Source organism: Uloborus diversus, chromosome 3, assembly GCF_026930045.1.
Source record: "Uloborus diversus isolate 005 chromosome 3, Udiv.v.3.1, whole genome shotgun sequence".
Classification (NCBI taxonomy): domain Eukaryota; kingdom Metazoa; phylum Arthropoda; class Arachnida; order Araneae; family Uloboridae; genus Uloborus; species Uloborus diversus.
Window position 1 is genome coordinate 202,837,693 of NC_072733.1, and position 21,429 is coordinate 202,859,121.

Consider the following 21,429-nt stretch of genomic DNA (forward strand, 5'->3'; position numbering starts at 1 on the left):
CATCAATCTCCAAAAACCCACCTTTAAAGGTATGGAGACAGAACATTCAGTGCCCCTGAATTGTTTGCAATGTCCACAGCTGCTTTATACTCCATGCCTCATTCTGTGTAACCTTAAGTAGTATAATCTGAACACTATCACCTTTGTTAGCATTAAAAAATCAAAACCCATATAATTTTCACCCAAAATAATGTTAAAGCATATTGCTAAAAAGTGTAAGGCTAGACTCTAAATGGCGAAAATTTCAAACACCTTACCAGAAACAATCACATCCCCCCCCCAGCCTTAGCTATATGTTTGTACTTCTAAATTCAATTCCCTGATATGCTATTTTTATTTCTTGATTAAATCATGAGCAGGGAGAGAAGTCTTATGTGGCAATTTTGCAGCTTCAGAAGAGAGCACTTTCAGAGAAATCTATAACAACATCGCTGCTTGCCATTTTGATTCGGCTATGATAAAACAAACGAGTTACTTTACAAAAACAAAACAACTGACATAAGTTAATTTCTTTTAAAGAAGCAAACTAACATTAACAACAAGCACTATATTTGGCAGAATTAGTGATTTATTGCTTCTGCTGGCATAAAAGAAGAGCACTAATATTTTTTTGCCAAATTAGCAGGTCCATGTATAAACTGATTCCCCTAGTTTTAACTTTAAAAAAGGCTCCAAAAATTATCTGCATATACACAGAAATATCAGTTGATAAAGTGATGTAGTGGTTTTAGACGCTGGTATCTTACGCCCCAAGGCGCAGGTTCGGTCCTGGCTCAAATTGGTGGATTTTCAAGATGCAGAAAATCAACAGCGTCCGTATGATTATGTGCCATATAAAAGATCCCTCAAGTACTCGTTTGGCATGGAGTATCTCTTGGCAAATTAATTTCTTAGTGCTGTTTTGCATCAAAACCACTTGAAAGAGTGGTTGCTATACCGGGGGATTGCACTTAGATCTGCAAAAGGCAGGGCCTCTACCGCCGCCTCATTAGAAAGAAAAGAAAAAACCCTTGTGGAAATATGAGTTATTTTGATCTCAAATTTGTTTTTTTCAAAAATTATTTGTTAAGGGTTCTTTTTGGTTGATTAGAATTTTATGAAGGGTCCGTTTTCGTTGATCAGAATTTTGGGAGGAGTTTGTTTGGTATTTGGTTGATTCGATATTTAAAAAAGGTCTGTTAACGGACCTAAATTTCCTCTGGCCAGACCCCTGGGAGCAGGGTTGTAGTTTATCCATGGTTAAAACCACCACATGGCCAGAACTCTTACAACCCTGCCTGAGAGTGGTTTAAACCCTCCTCCAAAGATTTTCGATATTGAAGTTTTCAAAATGCAATTTTAAATGCTATCTTTGGTGATGTCAAGTTGATTAAGGATCTCCTTCTAAGCCCAGTTGCTCAGTGGTAGCGCTTCTCGTTTCCACACCACAGATCTGGGTTCTATTCCCGGGTCGGGGGGGATGAATGGTGAGCATGGTCGGCTCAACCATTCATCCCTTCAGTAGGTCGATAAAATGAGTACCAAGTGTGGTGGGGAACTAAACCCCGCGTTAGCGTTAGGCTGACCACTTAACGGAGCATCTGCCTTGCACCCCAGAGCCCTTGGTCAGCAAGACCAAGATGGGCACAGTAGGCCTTTGCCCCCATGGGTTGTTGTGCGACTGGATTTGTTTTTTTTAGGGATCTCCTTCAGAATTAATTTTCGAAATTGTATTTTAAATTGCTATTTCTGGCTATTTTTTGGTACCAATGGTTGTGAAAAGCTGCTTCTTGGATCCTCTTCAGAAATTTTTTATATTATTTATGGGGTGGATAAAGTTTCCTTGGTAAATGTTTATAAATAGGGAAAGAAAAGTGAAAATGTGCAACAGAAAACAAATGTTTTACTTTCAATAAGTTCAACATTCTTTGGAGAAAGATGGAATGAGGATAGTTACTTTTTGGTTTCATTGCAGGAAGATTAGATGCAAGTCAGTGATGTAGCCAAAAAAAAAAAAAAAACTCTGTGAATAGTAGAATTGTGCTCATCTAAAGCCAGTTTTTATGCACTTTCAATTAGTAGATTTAATAACTCATATCTCCAGAGTATCAACTAACATCTACATTATATATTTTTTTTCTGGTATAAATAGACCATGTTCTCACTTTCAACAAAAAATTAGAAGGGTGCTTTTTGTTGTTTTGAAAAAAAAATGTTGTTTATTTTGTAGAACATTTTCATCAAATACAAGTTTTTCATATCTTTAAAGCCCTTTTGTGCTTTAAAAATCGCAAAAACCTTTCGGAAAAATTATTACTGATTCGTCAAAGAACAAAATTTGACTTGTATCAATTGTAAATCGTTAAAAATTGGCTCAGTTATAAAAAAATTTGCACACTACTCCGTTTCATCTTGGCAGAAAAAAAACTCTTTTGATTGAAAATACACTGAATAGCAACAACAATAATAAGACAAAGGATTGAAAAAAAAAAACCCTTTCTTCTGGCCTTATTTTAAATTTCTTACGGCATTAAAAGACAAAAAAAAAAAAAAAATGTTGAAAAGTTTTTATGACGTGAAGTTGGATTATGTAACACCTCACAATAGGGCTGGGCGATGCATCGGCAAAAACTGGTGTGCTTCCCACATCATTAAACCGGTTTAGAATTTTTCTCTAAACTAGTGCATCGATACTACTCTGATGTACAGACACCAGTCCACGATTTTCGCCATTTTAATCTCTAATTTTTTCACACTAATGTTAAATTAACAATGACAATTCAATCTTGCTAAACAATGAAGGCGGAAAGAAGTAGACTTTCACTTCCCCCAAAACATGCAAGAAATACGTATTTGTTTTTTGCTCCTAACAAAAAATCTATTGATGAACTAAGTTCGTAATATAACCACTCTCAAAAAAAAAAGCAAAATTTTAAGAGCAAATTAGCAACAAAAGTTGAAGAGATGTATTTTGGTATTACAAGCAGCAGAGTTCCTAACACGGGTTTTACGTAATGTGTGCGGGCATCACCCCCCCCCCAAAAAAAAAACTTTAAATGTATTTTGTAAATATAAAATTTATACAATTTTCCGATATTCATTCATATTTTTGTGGTGTTACGAAAGTTTAAATTAAAAGACAAATATGAACTCCAAATTCATTTTATGCAAAAGTTGCCCCAGGCGCATATTGGGCTCTATTTTTGTTAAATTGTAATAATAAAATATAAATTAAGATATGTTGGTAGAAATTTTCAAAATTAAAGTATAATTTTTGATATATGAAATCCACTAGCAATGCTACTGGTTACAAGGAACTTCTTTTTAATGCAAGAAGATGTGAGCTTGTGAATGAAATGCATTACTTAGCTTCCATACACTCGCATCTTTTTGCATTGAAAAAATAGGCTCATTGTAATTTTAAAACATGCCTACATTATTTTTTGCTATCTTGCACTTTTAACGCTGCTTTATGTGTACTTTTAATTTCTTGCTGGTGCTTGAATCGGTTAATAAGTATCTGGCATGGTATACAATTTTCATACCTTAGACTCACTACGGTTTTAATTTTTGTAATTTATACCAACTTTTCTGTTATTGAGGTTACTAAACACGTTTTCACTGCTTACGGAAATCTATATATGTGTGGAAACCCGTTTTTTGAAACTCGATTTAAACACTAATATCTGATTGAGAAATGAGAGGGAGTAGCTTTTATTGACAATTGTTATGAAAAATGTTTTGAAAGTGCCACAGAAAAAACAAAAACAGGTGTCGCTAGTTCTATGTCAATGTCATGGTTTAAAAGAAACCACATGAAAATATTCAAATAATTTCTTGCGTTATGTTTTACATTGGTAGCAGATTTTAGCGTTGAAACTCAAAACGGATAGAACCGCAGCTACTTAAGCTCGGCTGTTTTACTAAAAAGTAGTGCAGGAGCTCATGCAAAATGGCATAATCAATTTTGGTGTTAATTTCTTAAGAGAAGTCAGCTCTTGATCAGGCCCGTATCTATAAATTTTGGCCCCCCCCTCATAACAAAATTTGTTGGGCCCCTTCCCAGAGGCCACCAGTGTATATTTGAAACATTAATAAGTGTTAAAGCTAGTTTTTTCCTTTCCTTTTTTAAATTTCTTGGGCTGTTGGACCCTTAAGGACGTAGGCCCCCGCGTACTGCGGGTACACAGATCCGGGACTGCTCTTAATAGTTTGGATGCCCTAAAAATTTATATGTGGCTTGTCGAACAATTTAACACTTTGTTTTCAGAAATTTTTTGGTCAGTTTTCTTTGAAATAATCTTCAATAATAAAAATTATAACATATGTTTATAATGCTAATAATAAAATAAAAATGTAAGATTTCGAACATAAATTTACCCCTTATGTCATCGCAGCATTTGAAATGAATTAAAAATATGGAGTTACAATTGTCGTTTACTTCGCAGAAAAGGGAAGGTAAAATTTGTGGCATTTAATAGTTATCAGAGAAAGCGAATTACAAGTTTTGTTTGTGTTTCTGGAAAACTTATCAATTGCTAAGTCCGCCAAATTCATGTCCTTGATTCTACCACTGTGACAAGCACGAACTTGAAAGACGCTTCTCAACCATGTTTTGACCCACTTGAGGGTGCTAAACGATCGCTCAACAGTGCATGTTGTTGGAGGAATTGTCAAAAAGAATTCTCTGAATCAAAGGGAAAACTTTAGTTTCTAAGAGAAGATCGATGAGTTTTATCCTCTGATTAAAGTCCTTGTTTTTCCGCACATTGTAACAGATTCTTACTTCTGCTTCAAGATTTTTAAATTCATAAATATGAGAAAGCTCCTTCTTCGCTTTGATGAAAGCACATTTCCTCATGGTTTTCAGCATGTAGGGTAGAATAGAAATTGCTTTGGTGTATCATTGCGATCTAAAAATCTGAATTCAAGTGACATAATCAGAGAATCCAAGTAAGAAATAAATAGAACAGTTCTGTAATAATCAAAAGGGGAGGCTTCAGGAATGTTAGATCGATGAATTTGCTGTGTACATTAGGTGGAGTGAAAAAAATAAAAATCTGATAAACAGTAAGTAGTAGTGCGAAAATGTTGCCTTTTGCAGAGATATTTAGTTATGCAAAAGGATTTTGACAGAAAAAAATATTTTAAGAGTTCGCCCATGCCTTGAAGTTGACCATTATTGCATAAAAAGTGGAAAAAGTTACAATAATTTCATCAAAAATAAAAATTTGATGTAATATCACTTAAGAGTAGGCTTTTTGTGTAGATTACACACTACATGTGACCATTTTAATAATTAGCTATATTTTAAAGTTCCACACATGCTTTGAATTTGACGAATATAGCATCAAAACTGAATAACATCGTGATGCTCCGTACATTGAGGAAAAAGTATTAGAAGTTATTACTTGTAAAAATTTGCTTCCACATTAATTAATTCTTACATAGATATGAATAAAATAAGCAAACTTTTACAGATAATAACTTCTAATACTTTTTCTTCAATGTACGGAGCATCACGATGTTATCAAGGGCGCCCATATAGGGGGGCAAGGGGGGCTCAAGCCCCTCCTTAGAAATGAGAACTTCCGGAGAAAATATCCTGCTAAACCATGGTTAAAATATCTGAGGTCTAATATTAGAATTATGATTTATTTAATTGAATTTATTGAATAATAATTTAGAATCTGAGGTCTTATCTAATATTAAAATTATAAGGGATATCTATATATATCCCTTATAATTTTGCATATGGGCGTCCATGGATGTTATTCAGTTTTGACGCTATATTCGTCGAACTTGTGTGTGGAACTTTAAAATATAGTTAATTATTATAACGATCACATGCACAGTGGTAATCTATGCAAAAACCTACTCTTAAGTGATATTACATCAAATTTTTATTTTTTGTTGAAATTATTGTAACTTTTTAAAAACTTTTTATGCAATAATGGGCAACTTCAAGGCACGGGCCAACCCTCAAGATATTTTCTTCTGTCGAAATCCTTTTGCAGGACTAAATATTTCTACAAAAGGCAAATTTTCTGCATTACTACTTAACGTTTATCAAATTTTGATTTTTTTCATTTTGCCCCCGTTATGAGCAATTTGATACCTATATCCAGGGAATTACATATATAGGGTTCGTACTTCCTTAAAAAATACTTAATTTCAACAAGTAAAATTAAGGTCCCTTTTGAAAATTCCCTTAATTTTCTAAAAACTATATTAAGTTTGGCGCCAGTTTTTTTATTTTTTCTATTCCCCCCCTCCCTCAAATCTCCATCTTCTGTGATATCTGCCGAAAACGTTTGTTTGGGAAACATGCCAACGACGTCTTTAGAAAAAATGTAAAAGTCGATGAAAAATAATGTAGTCCCTCCCACAGTCTTGGATTATATTGAAACTTGGCATGTTTACTTTTTTTACGTACTTAAGAAAGCGTTCAAAATATTTACGGTGAATCTCTAATGGTTTAATCTGCACAGCCTGTACTTTTTTTTTTGGAATCTCATGATTAAATGAAGCAACTTCAAGTTCTTTTTATCATGAAACAGTATTATGAAGTTTTCTGAACCAAATTATGAGTTCCAATGCAAGGAAAAAGGATAACCTATTATTTATATGTATAAAATGGAATGTTAGTAACAATAGCAAATGAAAAGCAATAATAACAAAACAATAGTTTAAATATCTTGAAGAAAAGGGATTTTAGTTCTTTTTCTTCATTTTGCCCTTCAATAATGTATGCTAAAAAAATAATTTTTTAATACTTGTATGCAACTAATTTTCTACAGCTATACCTATTTTCTTGATCCTTTTTTTTACTGAAATTTGAGAAATAAATACTATGCTTTAAGAACAATATGTGCCATGCATTGTATTAATTATTACGCATTTATTTCAGACACAGTTTAGGGAAAAAATTCCGTATTATCTTTGAAACTGGTAAATTAGCCATTTTTGTTGAATTTTGGAATGTCCTGGACTCCAGGAGCCATTTTTATCTCATCCCTTTTCTGCATGATTTTAAGATTTTTTTTTTTGGGGGGGGGGGGGTTTCCTCATTTTTGCTCTCTGACCACTCTCATCCCTGTGGTGTATGAAATTTTAAAAAATGATTCACTGATAATGGGGCATCGCTGGAAATTGCGCCTGTCCCTGCATTTTGGAAACAATGTTATTCATTTGTGCATGTTTATATATAATATGTATCAAGTACTTTGCCCCTTCCCCCCTGGAAAACTTTGAAATGGTGTACCTAAAGCTATTTAATCATTTCCAATAATTCCTTAACATTTTTTGAGAGTCCTTAAAAAGTTCTTAATTTTGCGATGAAAATTTCATTTAATTCTTCATTTGATTCTTTCATGTGCTTGCAAAACTGTTTTAGGAGTTCATTCGTTATGTACGGAGTCAACAAATTGTAATTTATGCACAATTGATTCCAAGTAAGATTCCTTGTTATAATTCTGAAAGCAATTTCAGTGCAGATTAGAGTAATTAAAATTAGATATGTTTGATAACTCATTTTTTAATAACTGAAGAAGGAATGTTTTTATATTTTCACTAGAAAAAATAGTTTTAAAAGTAAAGGAGTACTAACGTCTAGGGCGGGGGTGGGGGGAGGGGCGGCTCGAGCCCCACTTGCCCTGCCTTATGAGGGTCCATGATATTGTTTCATTATCATTATTATTTTTTTTTGTCCTTTAATGTTGTAAAAAATGCAAAATAAGGCCATTACAGAGTTTTTTTTTTAAATCCTTCATCTTATTATTGTTACTGCCTAGTATATTTGCAATCAAATGTTTTTTTTTTTGCCAAGTCTGAAACGGAGTACTCTACAACTTTTCTCCTACGTCAACAAATTTGTAACGATTTACGATTTTTTATTCTTTGACATTCCAGTATTGATTGTTCTGAAAAGTGTTTGGTCTTTTTTAAGCTCAAAAGAGCTTTAAAAAACTTGTATGAACATAGCAAAAGCATGGTCTATTTATACAAGGAAAAAAAATATGATGCTGATTTTAGTTGGTACTCTGGAGATATGGCTTATTAACTCTCCCATTTGATAAAGCATACTAACTGACTTTAGATGAGGAGTGGAACACTCTGCTATTCAAAGAACAATTGTGTTGTTTATACTTAAAGGGAAAAGTATTAGCTTGAGATTGATGACTAAATCAGCTTAATTGGTTGAAAAAAAAAAAAAGAAATTAGGGAGATTTTGCTAAATTTATGACAAAACAGCGAAGCCAAAAAGTTATAAAAAGCCGATTTTTTTGAAGAACTCTCCTAAGCTTCATTTTTATTAAAAAAAATCTTACAAAATTAATTTGAGCTTATCTCATAGACATCTATTCATAAAAAAAATAATTTACTGTATCTGAGACATGGCCGCACGGTCAACAATTTAATTTGGGTGATTTGACTTGGAATTATCATCCGATGGAAGCACCTGTACTCCCTTCAATGTAAAACTGCACAAGGAATTTGATTTTTCCTAGAGTATTCAAAGCCAAATATTCAAGGGATGTTTTACATGCTGCATAATCATACAACATGGGCACTTTCGATTGTCTGTGTCTTAGAGCTTAATGAGTGTGAGAGCTTAATATCAGGTTCACCCTAATCATTAAAATAGCTCATTGTTTGCTCAATAAACAAAATTACTATTTTGATATTAAATTGGCCTCTATTTTCAAACACTATAAGGTTTTTTTAATTTTATTTAATTTCCGTGAATGAGGTATTTTTTAAATTTATGAGTAGAATAATAGGAGTTTAGCTGAGTCATTGTTTATAGTTCTTGCTAGTAGGTAACACTTTCATGTAAGAATGCAAAAAAAAAAAAAAAAAGCAAAATGTTTTGAAATTGAAAAATATTTTTGTTCAAAAGTTTCACATAATGACCCTAAAAACAATAATAAATAATGAAAAAAAAATTAGATTTTAAATTTATTTCAGGGAATCTTTTTAAAACGTTCTCCTACGTATTGCTACATGTAACTGATAAAAATTGTTTCTCATCACACGAGGGGAGGGGGGGGGGGGGCAGCTGACCCTTTAACACTCCTCTAAATCCGGCCTTTGCAAAAAAACACCGGTTATACAGATGCTGCTGGTTGGGTAGACAAGGCTTAGCAGAATAAAATGACAAAAACTGTTGCTACATGCATGCTTCAAGCTGTTTTGTTTCTTGATGCATGGTTGTTCTGATATGGACAGCTGCTTAAGAAATAAAATTGATGCACAGTAAAACCTGTGAAGTTGACCACCTTTGTAAGTGGACCGCATTTTTTAGGCACGGAATTAGTCCTTATCATATAAATCAACCTTTGTAAGTAGACTACCTGTTTAAGTTGACCACTAAAGTAGTGCACCGCAAATGGTCAATTTTGGTTTCACTGTATTTCTGTACTTTTAATTTAATGGTTTTAAACATTTCATTCTTTCATGATTTTTAAACATTTTCATGCTCTTTAACATTTGAACTTAATTCATTCTTTCAGAAAAATAAATGAAGGAGTAAAATGGGAGCATCCTGGTAAGATAGTCTGATTTAGTACAAAATCATACTGCTATCATCAAACTTATCTTTATGTGGTTGCATTCAGGTGAGTCAGTTAATTACATGTGCTTTCAGAATTTCTTTTATTGTGACTGGCTCTTTCGTAATTATGTTCATTAGATGTTGTTTTCCTTCTTTCTAAAATGTTTATTTTCAAAAATCAAGGCAAAACCTTCCCAATTTTTGCAGAAAGTAAATCTTCTACTTATATGTGAGTTTTTGATTTTTTCTCAATTTTCCTTCTAAAAGTAAGGAGGTCGACATGTACAAGAGTCGTCGGAGTAAGGCTTATACTCTAGTTTTATCAACAACAGCGACTTTTGAATACTATTGAGCCTGTATATTTATTTATGAACTTGGGTGCCGGCAAGGGATGCGAGGGGGTGCACTTGCTTCCCCTAGCTTTTGAAATTAAGAAAAAAAAAAGTTAAAAAAATGTTAATTGGATATATTTTTTAATATTAAAATAATAATTACTATTAATTCTAAATAAATTAAATTAAATTCATTTTAATCAGTGGACAAACTACAAATTACTTAATCTACAAGTACATCAGAAACTATATAAGAAGTTGAATATTTATGTTTATGAGTGCTGGCAAGAGAATGCAAGGAAATATACTTTCATGTCCTGGCTTATAAAAATTAATTTAATCAATTAAAAAAGAACTAGCTACAAAATACTTAAAAAACTACAAAATGCATCTTGTCACAAAACTTTTTTTATGTAAGTTTTAAAATGTTTAAAAAAAATTACCTATTGCAGGGATCTGGCCAGAGGATATTTGGGTCCGTGAACGGACCTTTCACAAAAATCCGATCAACCAAAACGGACCTTTCTCAAAATCCTAATCAACCAAAACAGACCTTTCACAAAATCCTGATCAACCAAAACGGACCCTTCACAAAATTCCGATAAACAAGAACGGATCTTTCACAAATTGTTTATTGAAATAGCAAATCTGAAAGCAAAATAATGCACATTAAACCCAAACCGATAATTTTTGGAACCTTTTTTAAAGTCAAATTAGAGGGATCAGCTTGTACAAAATCTGCTAATTTTGCAAAGAAAAAAATCGTCACTCTTGTGATGCTCCTACAAGCGATAAATTGCTACTGCCAAATAAATATACTGCTTGTTTAGAACAGTTAGTAATACAACGTTGTGAAGCTCAAAAATTGCAAAATTATTGCAGACACGTGTTTTGATGTTACAAGGAACACCTTTTTCAATGCTAAGAAGTGTGAGCTTCTGGATGAAAAGTCATCCGAGAAAATCATAATGTTGGATTACTAACTGTTCTATTTTTCAGCACAAAGGTATTTATTCATTATTCATTATACTGCTGGTTTGTTTCTTGGAAAGAAATAAGTTTGGTTTTAAATAATTTTGTTTGTTTTATCACAGCTAATTAGCAGCGGTGTTGTTGTAAACTTTTCTGAAAAGGCGTTGGTAAGCACTCCCCCCCCCCCCCCCGCTCATGATTTAATTAACAATAATAATAATATCTCTGCGAAATGAACTTAGAACTGCAAAGGGATAGTAAGGGTGGAGAAAAAATATGATCGATTCAGATAGGGTTATACCAATTTAAAAATTATCTCCACTTAGTGTCTGGCATTAACCCTTTATAATAACTTGATTAGAAAATATTCTCATCATTTTACCAGCTTGTCAATATTTGTGTTTTTATGGTGTGGTGCGATGTTTATCTGTTATTTTGGGAGAAAATTATATGGGTTTGATTTTTCGATGCAAAGAAGGATGATTAACTTTAAATAAACTTTTACTTGCCTTTTTTTTCTTTAGATGTCTACATTTTGAAAAATACAATCTTTTAACATCCAGTATGATAATCATATTTTGTTCTTTTTCCAAGCTAACTTCGCTTTATTAAGAAGCAAATAAATGAAAAGTCTATATTTTTGTTAGAACACTAATTTCAAGATTTTAAAGCAAAATTCCATTTTCTGTTATGAGTCAAAAATTAAAATGCTGAATCGATGGTTGAATTTTTTTTTGCTTCAACTGTGTCCACAGATATTAATGATACGTTTATCATAGCACTCTAAAATGCAATTTTAAAATAATTTTACTAAAAATATTTCTTTTACAAGCCATTTTTATACTTTTGATGCCTTCACTTTGAGAATAGCGATCTCTTTGAATCTGCTATGTTAATCCGATTTTTTGAATTTTTGACGTTTAGTACACTTTGTGAAGTGGTAAACAAATAAAGTCTCTTTTTATTTTTGTTAAAATCACAGAATTTATAAGTTTTAAATGAAATTCTCTGCTTTTTAAGAGTGTCTTGGGTCAAAAAGTTAAATGCTGACCTCCCCCCCCCCATGTCTGAATTTTTAAAAAATTTTTTTTGTTACAATTATTTTAAATGCTGTACAGAAATATTTCTAGTATAATTTAACATAATGTAGAATGGTAGATAAATATTGCTACTTGAGAGAGCAATGCCGCCCCCCTCCCCGCACCAAATACTAGAAAAACACCCCAGAATGATATTCTCAACATAGAAGAGGAAAACACTCAACTTTAAGTTTAAATGATGCAGTTTGTGCCCTCTTTAAATTGTAAAAATTCGTTTTAACAAAAAATATTTTTTTTTTTTGAGAAATTATTCGATTTTTCACAGAATTAATTCATTTTTCACAAAATTATTTGATTTTTCACAAAAAACGGACCCTGTGAAAAATCCTGGACAGACCCCTGTATTGGGTTTTAACTTTCCTCCCCTTTAGGGTTTGACTTTATTTCAAAAATCAATGTATTATCCAAAGTTTATTATCATTTAAAACATTTTTAAAGTTCTATTGCATTAATGAAAAAACATTGACAGGGCTAGGTTGGGGGGGGGGGGGAATCTGAGGTTTATTTGTTCTGGATGGCAGCACCGCTATGCATACGCAGATTTAGGGCTTACTGCATTCGTGGTTAAATAAGTAGCTACAAATAAATCATGTGAGCCACAAAGATTTTCTTCAAGTAATATGTTATAGAAACGTGAGGAATATTATTTTTACATTTTTGGTAACAGTGGCCAAATTGAAACCAAATTAAAAAAAAAAAAAAAAAAACGACAAAACTTGGTGACCAAAAGACTGGCGATGTATCGCCAAGTGTCCGACAAATTATAACACCGCTTGAGTTTACATCGAAATTAACAATGATTTCCCCCCCATAAAGGGGCAAAAGGCCCCCTTAGGAACATACAAATGCAACCAAAAGAGAAGGTGCACAGCTAGGCCCCACTAGGAGTCTATGTACCAAATTTCAACTTCCTAGGACATACCGTTTTTGAGTTATGTGAGATACGCACATACATACATATAGACAACACAAGAAAATTCATTGTAATTAACTTGGGGGTCGTCAAAATGGATATTTCGGGTGTCTGTAGGTTCCTATGCATATATCCACGTGTGGTTGGGTCGAAAAAAAAACTCAATATACATTCGGGGGTGAGAAAAATGGAAATTAAGGCCAATTTTTGAGTGAAAATTTTTTCGCGACTGCAATACTTCCTTTTTTGTAAAAGGAAGTAAAAAAGCCATACGTATTTAGATGCCAATAATGTAACCAGAATAATTTAAAAGTTTGCTCTTTATTTTGCATTATTGTTATTTTTATTCTGGTTATAACTTATTTTTTTATTTGGATACATTGCATCAATTAAATATGTATTTTAAGTAACTTAAGTTAAAACATAAATTTGAAAAATGTAGATGCTTCACATTTTGAGTTTGGGTGTAGAAGTTTTAGGAAGGTATTTAATTTAAAAAGAAAGAAAAGAAGAAAGCTGAGTTGTCTCTGAAGATTTTGTATGAGCTTTTTTTTGTTTGTTTATTTGTGTACATTAAGTGATTTTTTATGTATCTTTCCTTTTTATTTATTTATTTTTGTTATTTTCTGAGAACGTTATATCATTTTTCAGGAAGTTTATCAACATAATTTTTAAGATTAAACTTTATTATGTGTAGCCAAATAATTTGAACTAGAATATTAATCAAATTTCCTTGCAAATAAGTTTGTTTTTTGAATTTAAATTGCATTAGAAAAATGTCTGCTAATGTACTTATTTTGTTTGATTGCATGTATTATTGAATATGTGTTAAAATATTTGTTTATTCCTAGAATGCCTATAAATAACCCGGTGGAAGGAGAAGATGCTGTTGAAAATGATACAGACTTCGATAATCAACTGACTGGTATTTCAAGGCAAAGAGTTCAGTTGTCTCGATTCCCAATCAAGGAATCAACTGAAATTGAATTTCAACCTGACACTGAAGTTTTGGAAAAGTGTGCAAAACTTATCAGTAATCAACGAAGCAGCAATAGACTTAATAAGCGCTTACGTCAAGAAGCCAATCCTATTGATGCTTTGAAAAAACCAGGTAAACAAAATTTGGTATTAAAAATTGTGTTTCTTGAAATATATGATGTAATTATTTTTATATTTATTTGTATACAGATATTGCAAATAATTTATATCATGCATATGCTACTTTTGACACCTGTGATAGGACTTTCCTTTTCCTGTGAGCTTTTACATTAAAGAACTAACCTTGATAATATATGCTGTTGGATACTTAAAGTTCCCTGTACATCAAAGTATTACTTGTTACTTTTCTCTCTAAAACTCTAAGTATGGGTACACCTACGCAGTACAGAATTGTATATGCCAAAACATACTCCCAATTGTGCTAATGTGTGCAACCAAATACTAGCTGATCCAAGGTCTTTAAAATTTTGAGCCCATTTTGCGCTGAAGTTACGGCAAAAAAAAAAAAAAAAAAAAAAAAAAATGATTCGAAAGATTATTGCCTAGATTGCAGATATTTGGAGAGATTTTAATGCTAATGGATAAGTAGAAAAAGCAGGCTAATTTGAGCTCGTGTATCTCCATATATAATGGTGACGGTGTTTGCTTTTTTTTGTTTGTACCCGACCTCTAAAAGACCCCATAGCACCTAGAGCCCTCAAACTTTTGCACAAAATTTGAATTTACCCCGGGGGTCTGCACCTCAAAGCCCAAATTTTAAATTTCAGATTAGTTTTTTTTTAAATTAAGTTTGAATTTCATTTTGTGTAATTAGGGGGTGAAAAATCCCCTAACATTATACATCATTGGAATGGGTTTTCATTTCTGAACAAGATGTTTGTTTCATTTCCCTCAATTAATTAGAACAATAGATAGAAACAATTCTAATTAAGCCAATTTTCAAGGCTAAACCTTGTATTTTTTCTGTCTGAGTTTTCTGTAGTGTTATCATCTTCCACAGACGTCGGATTCTGATGGATCAACCGGGGAATTCTTGATTTGGTTTGCATTTTTTAGCGGAATAAAATATGCAACTTTTTCTTTTGTCTGACGATGATTTTCGAATGTCCCACGGGATTTTTTTTTGTCTTTTTCCCAAAGGATGGCTTTTTGCACATTTTCTTTATTTTTTAACAACATTTTGGGGAAGTTTTCATTATTATTTACAGATGTTTTCCTGTTATTACTTTAGGTTGTACTGAAACGTAATTTAAAATCCTGTACTACTAATTTATTGCATTTCTACGACAAGGTTACCTCAGCTTTAGATAACAAAAAATGTGTGGATGTTGTTTATATTGATTTTCAAAAAGCTTTTGACAAGGTACCGCATGTTGCTCTTCTCAGCAAGTTAGCTGACATTGGAATAGGAGGAAAAACTTTACTTTGGGTTAGAAATTGGCTTACTGGTAGGAAGCAAAGAGTAGTTGTGAGAGGAAATCATTCTAATTGGAGTGATGTTTTAAGTGGGGTTCCTCAGGGATCAGTTTTAGGGCCTCTTTTGTTTATTATATTTATGAATGACATCAATGATAATATTTCTGGAAGCATGAATTGTTTTGCTGACGACGTAAAAGTTATGGGGATTGTCGAAAATGAAGAACAAGTAAAACAGCTGCAAGAGGATTTAGATCATATTACTAAGTGGGCAGATAAATGGGGTATGGCAGTTAATGTAGGGAAATGTCAAGTGCTACACTTAGGTCATGGAAATAAGCGTATGAGATATCGTTTACAGGGTTCAGTCATAAATCAGGCAGAAAATGTTATGGATCTGGGTGTCTTTATAAATCAGGACTTCAAGTTTAGTCAACAGTGCAGTATTGCTAGTAACAAAGCCAACAAAATGCTTGGGTTCATCAATAGATCTATTTCAAACAAATCTAAGAAAGTTCTTCTGCCTTTATATAGGAGTTTAGTAAGACCGCATTTGGAGTATGCTGTTCAGTTTTGGTCGCCTTATCTGAAGAAAGATATTTTTGTATTGGAAAGGGTTCAAAGAAGGGTAACTAAATTAGTAAGGGGACTCTCAGATTTAGATTATGATACCAGGCTTAATAGGCTTAACATGTATAGCCTGGAGCAAAGGAGAGTCAGAGGGGACATGATTCAGTTATTTAAATTTATCAAAATGAAAGATGTAAATGGATTAAATTTTTGCGGGGAAAGCAGGACAAGGGGTCATTGTTTTAAGCTATTTAAATCTCAGGCTAACTTGGAAATCAGGAAAAACTACTACTTTAGCAGGGTCGTGGGCACTTGGAATAGCTTACCGGAAGAGGTGGTAATGAGCAAGGGAGTGGATAGCTTTAAGAGGGCCATTGATCTTCATTGGGGACTAATTAATTGACTAGGACCAGCCTAGCTGGGCCCAGTGCCTGTTGCTGGTCGTCACATTTGTATTTGTATTTGTATTTGTAATAATCCTACTTATGCCTGGATTAGTCATAAAAATTCTTGTAGCATTTAGTTCATTTATGAATAAAGTAAACTCTTTTTATTGAATCCTAAAAAGTTTCATTAGTTGGACTTATGCTCTTTCTGAAATAATCGATTCAGTTCAAAAGTGATCGGGAAGCAGTGTCTGATGAACACCGTTCTGGCCAGTCGATTGAAGTTTCAACTTCCACACTGTGGACTCGAATCAATGGTATTATTATTCATGCAGACCACCATGTCACAATGGAAATGATTGCAGAAAATATTCAAGTTAGTGTTGGTACAGTTCATACTCATAGGAGAGGTATGATTATCTAAAAAAGCAAGACAATACTCCTCTGCATGTTGGTGAATTAACATGTAAAACCATTGATAAAATGGGTTGGGAAATACTTCCTCATCCCCCTTGTGACCCCGATTTAGCACCCTCTGATTTCCATTTGTTTGGTCATCTGGGGGATGTGTTACATAGGAAGATGTCCAGGATAAGCACGATATCAAGAAATGTGTAGGAAATTGGCTCTGACACCAAAACAAAAAGTTTTTTGCTGCTGGTGCACAAAAGCTAGTAACTCATTGAGACAAGCGCATAAATGTTGATGGGGATTATGTTGAAATGTAGGATAAGTCTTTTATTTTGTAAAAATAAACAATTTTTTTTTCTCCAGATCAGTTTCTCTTTGATTTTTGAATGACCCTTGTACCTATAGTACTCAAAATTGGCACCTCCTTGGTTCTATGTTAACGCTACCGGTGACAAAGCCTAGACTGCAGAAGTTCCGTTGACACCATGTCTCCCTCAGTCTGACTTTTTAATAAAAGTGTGCAATATCCTGCCCCCCCCCCCACCCCCCCAGCCCTTTTCACTTTTTTACAAAAAGAGTAATGATACATTTTACCAAAAGAAGGCAAAGTAAAAAAGACTGTTGTGATACACCATGTATTTGTGGGAAATGGTTAGTCATATGCGCTTGATTGATCTAAGCGGCATGATTGATTCAAATATCCGGCAGTGTTTTACCGGGAGAAACCAGTTTAAACGGGTCAAAAGATCCACCTTTTTTATGTCATAAAATGTTAGTGAAACTATTCAGGAATATGTTGCCAAAATTTCAATGCAAAATTCTGATTAGTTCTAATGCTATGAGCACTTTTGTGACCAGCTCTTGATTCAGCTCCGAAGTGTGCAGTAACTAGAATGGAGCAGTTCCTCAGATAGTCCCTTATTCAGTTACCTGGCTCAATACCTTCCCTGTACTAAGGGATATTAGAGATAAAGGAATATTGGCAGATGTTCTTTATTAGCCTTCAGTAGGAGGTGCTCAAAGGTCACTGCCTTAAATTCCTTGTTTTCATTCCTTTTTTTCAAACATGTTTTTCTTGAAACTACTTTTTTTCAACTTGTGGGCATTCTAGCTCAAAAACTTATCGACCAACCATTCTGAAAATGTGTGAGAGTATTCTTTATTCAATTACAATCTATATAATCCCAAGGATGGGAGGATATTATAATTAAAAATATTTTTTTAATGCAAAAATGATTAAAAAAAAAAGAAAGAAAGAAACATGACATTATGACCAAGCACCTCAAAAACATGCAATTTTCAGCTTTATGATCAAATTTAGGTTCATATTCTTAGGAAAATGTTGTTGATGAAAAGAAAAAAGTGAAATGATTACAGATAAAAATTGTAACTACAGTAATGCTCCCCAGCAACTAGCTCTAATGGTGACCATCCATTAACATCAACTTCTAACTCCACTATTTCTGGGGTAAATAACTTGAAAAAATTACAAAGTGTGTTTCAAAACATGAATAAAAAAATCTTCCAAGTTAGAACAAATTCTGATAATTCCTTCCATGTTAAAAAAAGAAAAATCAGAAAAAACACAGGTATTTTATCCTCCTAAACTGGTCCCCCCCCCCCCTAATGTTAAAGCTGGGATTTGTTGTTTTTTGAAAATCTGATTCACTAAAGTATCTGATTCAATGCAATCATTCAAATAAATGGGGCTCAACAGATATCTCCTATTTATTTAATGTGTCATCAAACAGTAATTTCACTAGATACCTTATCTTAAAATATATCAATTTAATTTTTTTTTTTAGTATTATTGAGCAATATTGAGATTTATAAACATTTCAGCTGCTGTCAAATCATCCAGTACAGTTGGATCGAAAACTCGCCGTCCATGGGAACTGTGGAGCGTTGAAGACAAAAATGCATTCTTTGAAGCATTATGTGAAGTAATTGTGTTACTTATTGTACCTAGTTTTTATACTATAAAACATGACAGTAACATTATTTTTTCTTTGAAAACTTCTTTAATTTTATTTTAGTGCATCTAAATACATTTTACAGTTTATACTAGAAAATATTTCACATTTCACCCCCAGCCGCTTCCCAGCGTTCTTCAAAATTTCAGTGGGTATTTTGGTGATCTTTCCCGTCTTTTTTTAGAGACTCTTTCTAAGGATAATCAGTAATATTTAAAGGGATGTGCCAACAGTCTTGGTGGGGGAGGGGAGGGAGGTCTCTCCTACTATTTTTGAACTTGCAAAAAAATATGACTTCTCTTTTGGACATTTTCTGTAACAAAAAAATGTCTTTATTTACTTCTCAATGATTTTTTATCCCCTTAAAAAGTCTGCACTAAATCTTAATTTCTTTGATATTATGGAGGCTAAATCGGCATCCTTCAACTCAACCTTCCTGCGCCCTGTTGACCACCCAGTCCGGTCCTGTCAATATTGAATGCAATATTATTACTTTACTTATGCTTGTATTTTCTGTGCTATTAACGGGAAAACACTGATAAAAAATTACACAATGTTTAAAAATTATAATTTAACGGTAGCATTCAAATTAAGTAGCACCATGAGTAGCATCAATGGATCCCTTGACTTCGTAGGTCTCAGTTCAAGAAATGATGTACAGCATCATTTCTAATATCTACGGCTTTCTCACCAAACATGCTTTAACACTTATCGTTAAACAGCATTGACGGCCGTCGTTCAGGATAAGTTTTGTGTTGATTGCATTTAAAATAGCTCCTGGTGGTTATATGTTGATAACCGTTTTCATTTGCTTTGAACCAAGGTTCACAAATTTAAGGATTAAAGTTAATCTTTGAAGAAACTTCATCTAGGGTAGTTTTTTTTTACGGGTTTTTTATGTAGACTAATTCATAAGTATACAAAAATTCATTCGTGCAGAAAAGAGCAATTTTATGACTCAAAAAATGAAATTAGACCTCTTTGGGTCTTTTTAAAATTCCAAAAACCTGCCTATATGAATTCTTGAGCAACAATTTACCTTTGTGCCAAATTTGGAAGAAATCTGACGAAAACTGTGGATTTGTATAAGGAACATACACACATACCCACAAACATACATCCATTTTTATAAATATAGATTAGCATAATATTAAATCATTTAAATTAGAACTTCAGTTTTTACAGGTTATTCACAAAAAAATAAAAAAAATAAATAAATAAATAAAATAAATAAATAAATTTGTAATTTTTAATGATTTATATCTGGAGAGCAGCAAATTAATGGCAAGTCAAACAACAATGGCAAGTCAAATTACGTGTCCAAAAATGTCTCTAGGCTCCATCTATTACTGCTTATTTGGTTATTATTTTTAAGAACATTTTTCTGTGACTTGTTATTGGCATGTTTCACTGCACCATTACCTTTTTTTTTATCACTTTCTCTATAATGACATATTTGTTTTATTTCTTGCATTGGGGGTAGTTATACTGTGTAGGAGAGACTGGGGCAGGTTTTCGCGCTTTTTTAAAATTATTATTTTTATTTTTTATTTATTTACCTAAGTTTTAAAAAACTGTACTACACCAGTCAAAGAAACCTTGGCTACAACGTGGAATTACTTTAATTAATTAAGCTTTGTTTTGCAGAAAAATAGTTTTTTTTTTAAAGTGTCATTATGTCACATGCGAAAATGTGCCCCGTGACTGGGGCAAGTTTTCGCATGCACTTATATCAATATAATTTAGGAAGTCAAACAAAATATTTTCAAGGTAGGTTATTTATTGATTTTCAGTAATATACATTTAAAAAAACTCATCACCAACTTGGCTACTTAATAATTTTAATACATGTAGGACTGTTAAAAACACTAAACGTCATCGACACTGTCACAATTAATGCATACAAAGAACATAGGATTTTTTTGATGCAAGACTTGTGCGCTCATCTTATTCAACGAGTGCACTTTACCCATATCTCTTTAGCCTTAGATTTACTGTACAATTCTAAGCAGTAAATGCAAGCACAGTCTTCTTCCTCTTCATCACTTGATTCTTCATTTTCTTCGGACTTGTTAGGTTTTCCAATTTGTCTCTTAAATAAACTCTTTTTTCTTATCTTTCTTTTCATTCTCATTTTTCATTTGTTTTTTCTGCTTAGCTTGTTGCTGCTCTAGTCTAAGCTGCTCTTTGACCAGAGTGTCGGTCAAAATGACCGACTTTCTCTTCTTTCTTCCTTTGCCGGTCTGTTTTCTCGGACCCACTTTTTCCAGAGGTCTGGGGTGGGACAACCTACGTTTGGCTGTGTTAGAACTTGAGTATCAGCCTCTTCGTGCTGCCCTGTTATAGGCCTGTACACCTCTGCCTGCACTGAGGCAGGTCTGTTGGTGAAATAGGCTGGCATGTAGTCGGCATCTGTAAAAATATCTGGGTTCAATGGAAAAATCCCTGACACCCTGAAGCCAGACAGTATATTGTTTGGCGTTAAAGCCAGAGGCATTGCTGTTGCCATAATTGATGGGACATCATATATTTTCACAGGCTTTTTATTTGTGCAAACCCAAGCATCACAGGCAGTATTGACGTGCTTCTTCAATGGCCCATACACGCTGCGATCCAACGGCTGAAGCTTGTGGCTGCAGTCAGGTGGGAAAAAAAGCAGGGTGACACCATTATCTTTTATACACAGTCGGATCCCGCTACAACGCAATCCGACTTGCGCAAAACGGCTATAACGCGAGTTTTTCACGAGTAATGAATTTTTTATTGCTGACGCAAATTACTCGCTTGCAACATTAAATTTTTTGGAAAGGAGCAGCGGAGCA

At 33.3% G+C, this 21,429-nt stretch overlaps 1 protein-coding gene across 1 annotated transcript in view; it reads left to right on the forward strand.

Moving 5' to 3' along the window:
- The window catches only part of LOC129219132 (protein cramped-like), a 74,781-nt gene that overhangs the window by 10,283 nt on the left and 43,069 nt on the right, over positions 1-21,429 (forward strand). Inside the window, exons 2-4 of the mRNA XM_054853452.1 lie at positions 9,495-9,599; positions 13,704-13,963; positions 18,477-18,577. Coding sequence (XP_054709427.1) covers positions 13,705-13,963; positions 18,477-18,577 — 360 coding nt within the window. The 5' untranslated portion in view covers positions 9,495-9,599; position 13,704. The remainder of the gene's footprint in view (positions 1-9,494; positions 9,600-13,703; positions 13,964-18,476; positions 18,578-21,429) is intronic.